Source organism: Drosophila guanche, unplaced genomic scaffold, assembly GCF_900245975.1.
Source record: "Drosophila guanche unplaced genomic scaffold, DGUA_6, whole genome shotgun sequence".
Classification (NCBI taxonomy): Eukaryota; Metazoa; Arthropoda; class Insecta; order Diptera; family Drosophilidae; genus Drosophila; species Drosophila guanche.
In genome coordinates this window covers 16246577-16258452 of record NW_022995743.1, presented here as the reverse complement: position 1 = coordinate 16258452, position 11876 = coordinate 16246577, and the positions used below count along the sequence as shown (strand labels likewise).

The following is an 11876-nucleotide window of genomic DNA, read 5'->3' as shown; positions in this document are numbered from 1 at the left end:
TGGTGTGGTGTTGTGTGTGTGGTGTGGGGGGTTGGGGGGCGGGGGGGGGGGGAGGGGGAGGGCGAGGAGGGGGACGGAGGGGGGGCAGGATTGGGGGGGGGGGGGGGGGGGGGGGGGGGGGGGAGCATTAGGCTGATTTCAGTTGCGCAAGGGAGCGCAAAATGTTTGCACAAAAAGGATTTCAGCCTTAGCCGCCACTTGACAAATGGTGTGACCTTACAGAGCATATACCATACACCAGCGGCCACACAATCACAAGGAGAACCCACTGAACCATATGGGGATTGTACGTATTTACACTCTGGCATCGCAAATACGTGTACACAGGAGGGACTACGACCACATCTTGGACGATTTGTACAACATTTCCGCCTTATTTGCCGTTCATTTCATTTCATTTTTGCCTCTCGCTTTGCGGACAGCCCTTCTCCGGCTTCGGCTCCGGCTCCGGCTCTAAATTTGTCACTTAACGCTGCTTTATGGCCCGCCCTAAATCCTCCCCTGATAAACGAACTGCAGGCGAGAATATCTCTGATTTTCTGGGAATGCTCTTTCCATCTCCGGCTATCCTGCCATCCCACTATGGTCCCAATGACCACTTTTGGTGGCCAAAAGCTAATTTTTAAAAGTTAAAACCAAGACGCAGTTTTTGTCGCTCTGTATTAGAAAAAGATTGACCATCAAAGCCGCGTACCAGAAATTTTCATAGATGGCGCCACCTTCGAAAAATCTGCTGTGAAACCTAGCGGTCATTATTGCACAGCATGCGCAGTGAAAAAGTACCAGCTTTATTGCTGTTTTAAATATCTCCAACTGATCCAATTTGTTTGATGCATTTTGTTCAGTAGGCTTTTTACTACGAGTTTTTTAATGTGAATGGTATCTAGTGGTTGGCGATGTCTTCGTAATTTTATGTCAAAGTGAGGCCTTCAACTTGTATCAGATTGTAGTGAAAACTAATTTTTGAAAAAGTTTTTTTAAAAGAGTGCCACCTAGTCCCACCTGAAACCTGTTGTGTGTCGTAGACCGCCGTAGATGATTGTTAAAATGTCTATAGTCAGAAAAGCCACATTTGAGCACAGCTCTTACAATTTGCATTTATAGATCGTAACCTCATTGCATTTAAGCCACAGTATTAGTCACTAGCGGGCTTTTAGAGGGCTAGAGTGTAGCCAGTGTAATATTGTTTTATAATGGAAACTGCTGAAGAGCATGCTTTGTGGGTCAAAAAATTCGGTTATCTTAGACTTTTAAGTTGTTTTAATTCGTGCTACGACTTTTATTTTGAAGAATCTTGATCTGCTCAACATATTCCCATCCTTTTTTTGCTTCTAACATTTTGAGAAAAAAAATTAAAAACAGATTTTCCCTTAAAAAAAAGAACCTGCCACGCCCATTTAGAAAAGAAAACCTTCCTCTTCCTATTCTTAACTAATATCAAAAGACTAAATCCAAAAATCTTGATTCGTTCGCGAGTTATTAATTAAGGACAAGAAAAGTGGTCACTGGGACCATAGTGCATCCCACTGCCCTTTCCCTTTCCCTTTGCCCTTTCTCGTATCATACTAAATTATTCAAAGGCCTGCCTCTGCCTGCCTGCCACTGATGTGAAACTTTGCAAACTTGTATCCTTTTTTTTCTCTTTCTTTCCTCTCATTTCTATTTATTGCCTGCCCAGAGTGTGCGTGTGTGCGTGTGTGTGTGGGTGTGAGGGCGTGTTTGTCCCTGGGGCACAATCTGTTACTTTTTTCCGACTTTGAGGTGGCTGCCGTTGACTTAAGCAGTCACTAATTTAACACTTGCTGGAAATTATAATGAGACAAGTTTCTTCCGGCTGTGACCTGGCCGCAGCTTGGCTACCTATTAATTTAAACGTTTCTCCTCATCAGGAAGGAGAAAATCTAAGATCAAAATATATAGCATACCTTTTTGGGCATACTGCGTTGCATGGGAATTTGAAATTTCAAATGGAAAAGCTCGCCTGAAAGCAGCACAAATTTCACCTGCACTATCTGGGCAATTGGCAATCGAACAGAGCGATGCATCAACGATGCAAATGCGCAGCTGATGATTGTGTGCTTAACTCTTGCCACCTCGTTTGCATACGCTGATGCTGCCTTTACCTCTGCCTCCGCACCAGCCTCTGCATCTGCCTCTGCCTCTGCTACTGACTCTACCACCACCTCAGTCTCTGACTCTGTGTCTGCGTCTGTGTTTGCCTCTGCCTCGTCTTATCTGTGGCTCTGCTCTCACGAGCACCCGTATCTGTGGCTGCCACAAGCCTCTGGGCTGGCATCTCAAATTGCACCGGCACCTGGCCACTTTGCATGCGAAATGTGTTGCAATGTGGCACCGGCACACTCTCCTTGACTAATCGCCAGACATTCATGGCTCTAACTCTGGCGCTCTGGGGTATATGGTAAACGTTCTGCAGCATTGCGAAATTCTCTCGCACCCTAAGCTGCCTGCTTTCTGAACACCCTTTTGACCACAGCCCCAAACCTTCGCTCTCCCACCGCTTTATTGAAACCAGCCATTGTTTGAGTTGATTTTCCTTTTGCAATTTTCTGGCCTTTGGATGGGAATGGAAGTGAAGCGTATGACTATTCCCAGGAAATTTGCATGCCAAAGAGCTTTTGGCTTTTCTTTATGGTTTCATTTGCTGGCATTTAACTCCTGGGTTTGATTTCACAATTTTTCCCCCCCACATCGATGGAGCGGAAGGTCGCACCGGCTTAGCCGGAAATATGCGGTCTCTTGGCCGCAATGCTGAATAAATGATTAAGTCAATTTATATGAATTATTGAGCAGCAGCCTTCGGTATATTTTCTGTTAACCTTATTTCAGGAAGCGTGTGGTACGTAATTTCTAGTCCATTCAGAGTGTGTTTTATGCTTAAATCTGAATTCTTTTATTGTACCAAATTACATATGTCCGGTCTTAATTAGAGAGCTGTAACTCTGGTTCTAGTTGCACAATCGAGTTTCAAATGCAATAGATCCTGAAACCAGAGGGTTCTAATCTAATTAGTAAAATGTGTGTGTTGCCAGGAAAATGACAATGTAAACAGAAAATGTGCCTGGAAATGCTCGACGAATCAGCTGAGATGTGACCCAAACAGAGACCCACACATTAGACACTGACAAGGATGTAGGCACAAGTCAGAGCTGGATATCGGACTCGTAGCGTCTCGGATTGTACTGCAGTTGTGGCTGCAACTAGTTCACACAAACACAAAACGCAATATGCAACTTACCACACCGACGGAGAAATAATTGTTGATTATATTATACGGCACTGTGCAGTCCTTGTCCGACTGAACTTTGATGGGCTTCTGTGGCATGCTGCAGGGTGCATTTGGTGTTGTTGGCGTGATGGGTGTGAGGGGTGTGAGGGGTGTTTGCGGTGTGCTGTGGCTCTGTGCCACTCTGGCTCTGCCATTGTTGTTGCTAGGTTTCTGCTGAACTTCGTCTCTGTCCTCCTCTTCCTCGTTGTCGTTGTCGTTGTCATGGTCGGACAAATCCAATGACAATGTAATTTGCTGTTTAAGGATGTTGTTTTGCTTATTGCGCTGACTGTTATTATCGCTTTGATTATTCCCAAATGATGGTGCTGCTGTTGCAACTTCCACTCGAGCATCCGATGCCAATTCCTGTTCAAGTTGCTCCTGCAGCTCCAGCTCCAGCTGTTGTTGCTTCTGTCGCTGCTGTTGGCGCTTGTGTTGCAGCAGCAGCGTCTCGAGTGATTGCTTTTCTGTTTCATCTGTCCTTCTGGCTGGTACTTGTTGGGTTTCCGCTTCATCTCCAGCTGCATCTCCAGCCCCAGGCGACACCACCACCTCGCCATCCGACTCGCCTCCCTCCATCGATGCCTGTGGCTGTGTGTTTCCAGTACTGTTCCCACCGCTGCTGGTGTTGCTGCTGCTGCTTCTGCTGCTCAGCGTGCCCCTCAATGTGGTCCTCATGCGTTTCGATTCGAACGTGGACATTGAAATGCTCTTGGTGGTTGTCGTTTTCGTTGTGGTGGTGGTGGTGTTGTTGTTGCTGCTGTCCCCAGCTCCATCCTGCTGAAGGTACTTTTGCTCCTCCTCCTCCAGCCGGAACTCGGTCGCCGTTGCCATCATAATCGATGTGGCAGAAGTGGCAGCCATTGACTGCTTCCCAGTGCTACTGCTGCTGCTCTGCCGTTGAATCTCCTGAATCTCCTCGAAGCGTTCGATCAGCGATTTGTCAACCACAACACTCTGCGACAGCTCAATCACCTTCTGCATGTTGGAGTGCAGCGTCACCTGCGAAGAATAACGAAAGGAAGGAAAACTTCAGTTGGCATTCGCCAGTCGGCAGTCAGCCACAACACACACGACATCCAATTGCCCCACACACACACACACCCACAACACATTTTTAAAGCTGCCAGCATCAGCATTTGGGCAGCAGCAGGAGCAGGACTCACGCCCATTACACGCCCACTTCCACCGAGGACGAAATTAGTTTGCGTAATCGTTTCGGGGGATGGGAAAAGCCAATCGAATCCTTGCGGTTAGGTGTGCGTGGTAAGCGCTTTGTGGTTAATAATTGGATTCTCTCTGGCTCCGCCCCCGTTCCCGTTCCTTCCCCATGTGAGCTGCGGAATGCGGCTTACCTTGGGTCGAAGCTCATCCGTTGCCGGTGTGTTGGTCACCTCGATGCTCCAGCGATCCAGCATCACGGTGGAGGCACGCTTGATCTTCTCCATTAGCTTGGGTATGTTCTCGCCCTCGTAGCCACCGCCCCAGCGCAGGCAGCGGGCCAGGTCGTTGCCCGTGCCCAGCGGAATGACCCCGATAGCGGGTTGAGTGGCCAGCTCGATGGAATCTGCAGGACATGTAATTAACCAGCTACCTGAGGTACGACTTCCACTACTCACCCATGGCCTCGAGCACCCAGCCGACGGTGCCATCGCCGCCGCAGCAGATCACCTTGAAGTTGGGCAAATCCTTGAAGAGCGTGAGGCCTGGCAAACGAGAGAAATCAGCATAAATTGGATCCGCATTTCCGGAAGTTACGGTTACGCACCCTCTTTGGGTCCCCCCTTGGACAGGTCGTACACCTGGCGAGGATTGAGCATGTACTGGAACTTCCGCAGGATGCGATCCCCCTGGCGACCGCCGCTCTTCGGATTGACAAACACCAGCAGCGGGCAGCTCAGCTCATCCGGAGGCGTGATTTGGAAATGCGTCGCCTGGTGATGATGCATTTGGGATTTCTGGTTACGATTTGCAATTTATAAAGGCAACACAAGGCAACGGAATGGACATGGACACGAAGCAGCAGTTCCAATCAATTATGTGGCAATTTTAGAGGGTGGGGAATGCAACATTTTGGATGGGTTATGGATTATTAGTAGCCAATTTGTTGGGATTTCAATGACAGGCAAATGATTTCTCATGGTTTATCCTTGGACATGCAATCCTCTTACCTTGTTCGCTTGATTAACCGAGCGCTGACGATCAAGAACAGCCGGACAGATGGCCGTGGGCGGCACCACCAGCTCCGCATTCTCCCCCAGTGTGCATTCCTTCTTCACCGACGAGGCGCAGCGGTTGTGGAGCTGTCATAGAGAGAGTGAGACACGGAGGATGAACAAAAATCAAATTAGCCAAAGTGAAAAATAGCCTGAAAATGGCGTAAAAATCCCAGAGCAAAGAAGGGACGAGAAATGGTAAGCTCTTAAATTCAATTTCCACTTCATTGCTGGCCAGGCGCGCGGCTTGAGTGGAGTGTGGCTGCTCTTAAGTGTTCATTTTCCACTAATGAATCCGATTAAAAGTTTGTTAGCGCGAGAACCAACGAAAAAAATGCTTAATTTCGGCCCCGAATCACATTCAGCGCGGATTTCCATTTAAATGCCAATTTTCTGGCAGCAATTTTGGAGTTGCCTTTTTCGTTAATGTCCTTCTGCATTCAAGGGCCTTTTTCCAATGAATTAGTACGAGTTATTCATTTCGATTCAATCGAATCATCCATTCAGTAGATGGGATTTGGAACTTCCATTGAAAGTTTCTCCAGCAAACCAAAAACTCAAAGGGCCATGCATTTGCACTAAATTGTGGAAAAACTTGTAAAGACTTTGAGCAGCACATGACACGTCTGTCTGTATGTGCAATCTCCACTCCAGAGTCCCTTATAACATTCTTGGATATTGACTGTCAAGAGGTTTGGCGACTGTTTGGCTTACAAAGAATTTGCAGTTGCAGCAGCAGCAGCAGCAGCAACTTCCACCGAGGAGGAGCAAGTTTCCTGGCATTCGTTTGGGCACCAACAAATTCTGCATTTTCTCCGCTGCACATGTCAAAGACACAAAACATAGTTGGTGGTAGTTCACGGCAACCATGGAGCGTGTGGCATGCAGCAGGAGCTGCAGAACAATTTGCCAGAGACGTGACAATTTGCCAACCATAACGAAGCAGCCGGCTCATGTGTGGCGCTCTGGTTGTGGTTCTGGCTTTAGATACGGGAAGTTGTACGTTTCTGGCTCCTGCTCCCAGCTCGAATCACTGCTACCATAAAGAAATGACAAAGTGCTGTGGCAAAGACTGCCTTGTTGATCGAAATAATTGGAATTTCCAGTTTTTACATTGCCGGAATGCTAAAAACAGTGCAGAGGCACTCACTCTCGTGCTGTAACTCGTTTGGCCCTGATTTACTTCTACACAAAATGCGATTAGTTTTAGTCTCAGACAAAGAGTCAAAGGGAACACTGAGAGCAAATGCAATACTCGTACTCACCATCATGTGGCACCAGCGGCAGGTGAGGCCTGTGATGCCGTGATAGGCCTTAATTCGCTTGCGGCATTTTGAACAGCGTCCATAGCAGTTGCCCTCCACCCAATGATGGAGCAGGTCACCGCCGCACTTGGGCTTTTTCGACTTGACATATGTATTGATGCAGGAAGCTGGGGCATGTTGCACGCATCGCTCGTGCACCGTGTACTTGCATACTGTTGGAGAAGAGGGCAAAGATATTCCATTAAAGATGATGCAAAAGTCAAAGCTGATCCATGCGTGTGTGTGTCAGGATTGTGAAGGTTTTTCCTCCTAATACTCGATCTCGGACGATGAAGTTCCCATGAAGAAGTAGTCCAAGATTCATTCATTTATCTGTTGTTGCCACATAGATAAAAGGACAGTCGCGGACTTTCGGACGGACCTGAATCTTAATGAAATGGATGCAAAACTGTCTCTGAACCTTAAATGTCTGAGTGCCATTTGAAATTAACAAGCCATCAGATGGGGAGCCAACCCAGGTATGTTGTCGATGGAGATTTTGCACGAGAGTAGACAATTTCCTGTTGGCAGATTCAGCACTGGAGTGTGCAGTGTGGGAGGGAGGCAGGGATGAGACAGGATGAGGCATACTTACACACACAGCAGAGACCTTTCTTGCCCAGGCCCACCAGCATGTTGAGGCACAGGTTGCAGTAAGCCGGTTTGCTGAAGTGCTTCAAGCGCCACACGTGGATGCCATCCTCCTTGAGTGTGGTGCTGTCGACACCTGCAACGGAAAGAGAGACAGAGAAAGAGAGAGAGAGAGGGAGATGTAGAGATGGAAATGTTGTCACTTTGCATGAGCATGCAACGGAGTAGGAGGCAGACGAGTGGCAGAGAATGGTTTTTATCTTCTCTCTTTTTTTGTGTCTGTGAGTCCTGGCAGCTCTGCAAATGACTTGATTATTACGGCAGCAGCCAACCAGTCACAGATCAGGCCAGATGCCATTTAGCCGGAGGAGGAGGAGCAAGAGGAGGAGGACTACTCTTGGGAGTAGCAACTGGCAGATTACCCACCTAAGAGCACAAGGAGTGGAATGGTTGTCATGCCACCGCGCTGCCACTCATCCAGGGAAACTGTGCCATCGGCATCGTAGTCAATTTCAACCATCATATCTTGCAGTATCTGTAAGTAGAGAAAACTAAGTAGATTGTTCCGGATTGCAGTGACTCTTCAAGTGGATGTTGGAGAAGCTAATTTTTAAATAAAATATATATATAAAAACACACAAAGTGGGAAAGAGGAAAAGGAAAGGAAAGCTTCTACTTGGAGCATGCACTTCCAAGGCCAAAGGGAAGGATTCCCCATCGAATTTATCTTCTTCATCGACTAATGTATATACACAGTAGAGTGTATTTCCTTGCTTTTGTATCATTAAATATTCTTTGGAGGAAGATGGAAGCGGAAATTCTGGCCAACTTGTACACAGAAATATATTCCAGTGCCTTGTATTTTTGCTGTTTCTGGGGGAATTTCATATTCAGCCCGGAAATGAATTTCAGAATTATGCAACTCATTAAGTGCTTTGATTATTTTGTGGCCCAGACTCAAGGAAATGGGCAAAGAAAGGGCTCAGCTCAGTTCATCGCATCCACGACTTCTGGCGACTTCTGACGCTGGTAAAAATATTTTGATTAAAATATTTTCTGTGTCTGCTTAGAATTTAAAGTATGCCGCCACCCGGCAGCCGCCCAGTAGACGCGAAGTCATGATGGAAACAAGACTGGAACTTCAACCAAAGGAAGGGCAACAGCAAGTGGAACGATGGTAGGGGAATGGGAATAGAGAATAGGAACTGGGAACTGGGAACTGGGAATTGTGCTGCGAACCATTCGGGCATAGCCAGGGGTAGTTTTTGTTAATTGAGTTTTGTGGCGCTTTGACTTTATTTGCGGTCGCAGCTCTCAGTTTTTCTTTTTTTTTTTTCTTCACGTTTTTGCTGGGTATCCCGGCTTAGAGCGTGTTTTGCCCCTTTGCTGATGTTGTTGCTGTTACTGTTTGGGGGCAAAACTATTAAGTCGCCTATGTGCTGTCAGTTGTGGCAGCTCCGCAAATTTGCGGTTGAAATGGAAACCCAGTCAGGGGGCCAACACACAGAAAGTTGAATGTCCAACAATAAAACGAAATTAATTTGAAGGGGTTTGTTTGTTGCCTTTGTTTCTGTTGCTGTTGCAGCTGAATATGTTGGTAAGTAATTGAAAAAGTTTTATTGAGTAGCGTAGGGTTTGGAAATCGTGACCACAAAAGAGCTTATCGCATTGGTGGATAGACAAGGGGAGTGGTTGATGTGCGAGTAAGTGGACTTACAGTGCATTGATTGCACTTTCAGTTGCAGTTGCATTTGCAGTTACTGTGGTAATGCATTTTTAATGTAAAGCGGATTTAAAAGGCTGTCCAGCACAGTGGAGGAAACGGATGACAGGGAATCGGAATACGTCTGGGGTAAATGAGGGAGTCAACTTACAGGCCGCAGCTCGCTGACATCCCAGCCGAGGTATTCGGCCACGGCCATCATCTGATTGACAATGGCGTCCATTTCGGCAGTGTCCAGAACGCCGTTGCTGTCCGTATCGTACAGCCGGAACATGACTGAAATGAAACGCAACGAAATGCAATGAATAAATGAGTTTCAGGGGCAAAAGGGCGCCAGGGACCAAGGTCCTCTCTTGCTCACATTCCAGCTTGTCCTCCGGCCGTCCAGCTTCGAGCAGTGATAAATAGCAGACGACATCCTTGAGCGCAACCTTAAGTGTCAGCGGATCAAAATGGGAAAGTTTTCGAGCCAAGAGCTTAATGTCAGCTGCAAAAAAGAAAAGTGGAGAGTCGAATGAGTGTGTCTGCAAAGTGCATTCATTAAACGCGAAGTGATGGAGTGCCTGCACACAGGACTGTGTCTCGCCCCCTGAGAATTCGACAGCTAACAATAAGCTGAAGCCGAACCTCATTATGTCGAATGTTAATTACTAGCACTTGACCCTAGCGATAATAATAATGGGAATAGCAATGCCAATGCCAATGGCAATGGTAATGGCAATGGCAATGGCAATGGCCATGGGCCAGCTCTTAATGAAATCTTAGAGCAGATTCCAAACCAACTTCAATTTGTTTTGCAATACTTATAATGCGGAAAGTTTCGCCCTAATATTTTGAGCTGCGGATACAAAAAGTTTTCCCATCTCATGCAACAAATACTTTTCGAAGCTCTCTGAACTTTGTTTCTTTTTCTCCATCATCATCATTATCGCAAATTGACTCTTTTTCTAATCAAATTTCAATATTGATTTTAAAGACTTAATAATTTCAAACTTTATAAAAGTCAATGGGGAAATTACTTGGAAATTCTTTAAGGAATGAAGGCTCTTTCTTCCGCTCTCTCCCGCTCTTTTTCGGCCTTTGTTTGAGTGTGTGTAAATGAATGGCTTCCATCTTTTATGCTTTTGACAGGCCATTTGTGAGTGTGTGTGTGTGTGTGTGCTCTGGTGCTGCTGCTGCTGTTGTTGATGTTGTAATATATATGATACTGCTAATGCAGGGAAGCCCGAGGAACAGCAAGACGTACAAATGCTTCATAATTCCTCATAAGCTAGACAAACACACCAAGCAGATCCGAGTGAGTATCTTTGGCTAATTATGTTTGCCTAATGGCGAAACGTTTGTTGGCAATAAATTAAAATATTTGCACCCCCCACATACACAGACACAGAGCAGCAGCAGCAATGTTAATATTTGTCTTTGATATTAATAACTAAATGAGACCCGACAATTTTCTCTTGGCCAGAACGAGTGGCAGGATCAATGTCAACTTATTTGCTGGCATACATTCGAACTAATAAATTTAATTCCCTTGCACACAGATACGGCCAGAGCAAACACATTGACAGAACAAAAAGCAAACCAAAAACTAATCCAATTAGCGCTTTAGGCTAACCCACAAGGACACAGTGAAGCCCAAGTTGTACTTAATATATAATGCTAATAGGAAATTCCTGCCGCTGCTCCACTTATTTTGGGGCAGGCGTTTGCCTGCCTGTCGGCCCCGGACAATGCCAGCCAAAATGCTCGGAAAAATGCGTGAAACTGTTGGCTAGCAGCGACAAAGAGGACAAAAAGAAAAAAGAGAAGAGGCAACAGAGAGAAAAAAAATAAAATTTACGTTCATTAATCATTCTTGTGCACATTTCAAACGAAGCGAAATGAATGAAACCGAAAAGAAAAGGGAAACAAAACGAGGCCAGACACCCCAAACGGAACAAGTAAAGAGGAGGCCCAGAGTTTGGAGACCGAAGTCGAAGATACACTTGTAGACCTAGCATTTCAAGGGCAGATATATGAACCATTTTAATTGTAAGCAAATATTCCTGTTTCCTTTATTTTATTTTTCAATGGAAACATTAAACCGAAAAGCTAAAGATCTTGGAGCCTGACATCTGTGTCGATACATACCGTAAATACTCATACATAAGTGCATTGGCTTTGCTTCCTTCATGTGGTTAAAGTCAAGTTAGCCCTCCGCAGCAAGGATATGAAAATACCAACAGAAAAACGAAAAGCCGCTGCATACTTTCAGGTCGCAATTGCGCGCAGAGCCCGCAGAAGAGCCCTGTGGCTCTGTATGTGTGTACGTTGCTTGAGTGTATGTGTGTCTCGCAATAAATGTTAATTTAACGCAGGCAGCGCGTCTCTCATTTTACGAGTCGCTCCAGCGCCCGAGTTCGTGAAATGCAAAAATGTTTCTAATTGGGCGTTGATTTACGACACGATCCCTGAGACAAGAGAAGTTCTCCTTGGTTTCACATTGTATTGCAGGGGGGTGAAGCTAAAGCCGGATGAGGGTCTGACTTCCGCCAAGTTCTGTGCACTCTGTTCTGTGCTCAGCCTGCCCCCTTCTCCATAATTTATGAACTCCTGAATTAGCGAAAAGCATGCGCTGGCTTCCTTCTGCCAGCTCTTAGGGTCCCCTAATTAGCAAGTTCCACGAAAAAGTTAACTAAGCAAACGTACATCAACGTGACTGCAGCAACTGTCTGTCCCATGGCTGACCAATAACTCTGCACTTTAATTCAGGCAAT

General features: G+C 46.1%; 1 protein-coding gene across 3 annotated transcripts in view; it reads right to left on the bottom strand.

Moving 5' to 3' along the window:
* Positions 1-11876, bottom strand: part of LOC117580689 (diacylglycerol kinase 1) — a 35557-nt gene that overhangs the window by 3680 nt on the left and 20001 nt on the right. For 2 of the 3 annotated variants that reach the window (XM_034267318.1, XM_034267337.1), the window contains 10 exons: positions 9482-9607; positions 9272-9396; positions 7824-7932; positions 7402-7533; positions 6768-6979; positions 5458-5589; positions 5055-5244; positions 4906-4992; positions 4642-4853; positions 3257-4288 (listed from right to left, as the gene is read on the bottom strand). In XM_034267318.1, the coding sequence (XP_034123209.1) occupies positions 3257-4288; positions 4642-4853; positions 4906-4992; positions 5055-5244; positions 5458-5589; positions 6768-6979; positions 7402-7533; positions 7824-7932; positions 9272-9396; positions 9482-9607 (2357 nt within the window). The remainder of the gene's footprint in view (positions 1-3256; positions 4289-4641; positions 4854-4905; positions 4993-5054; positions 5245-5457; positions 5590-6767; positions 6980-7401; positions 7534-7823; positions 7933-9271; positions 9397-9481; positions 9608-11876) is intronic. The other variant, XM_034267326.1, reaches the window with a different exon arrangement.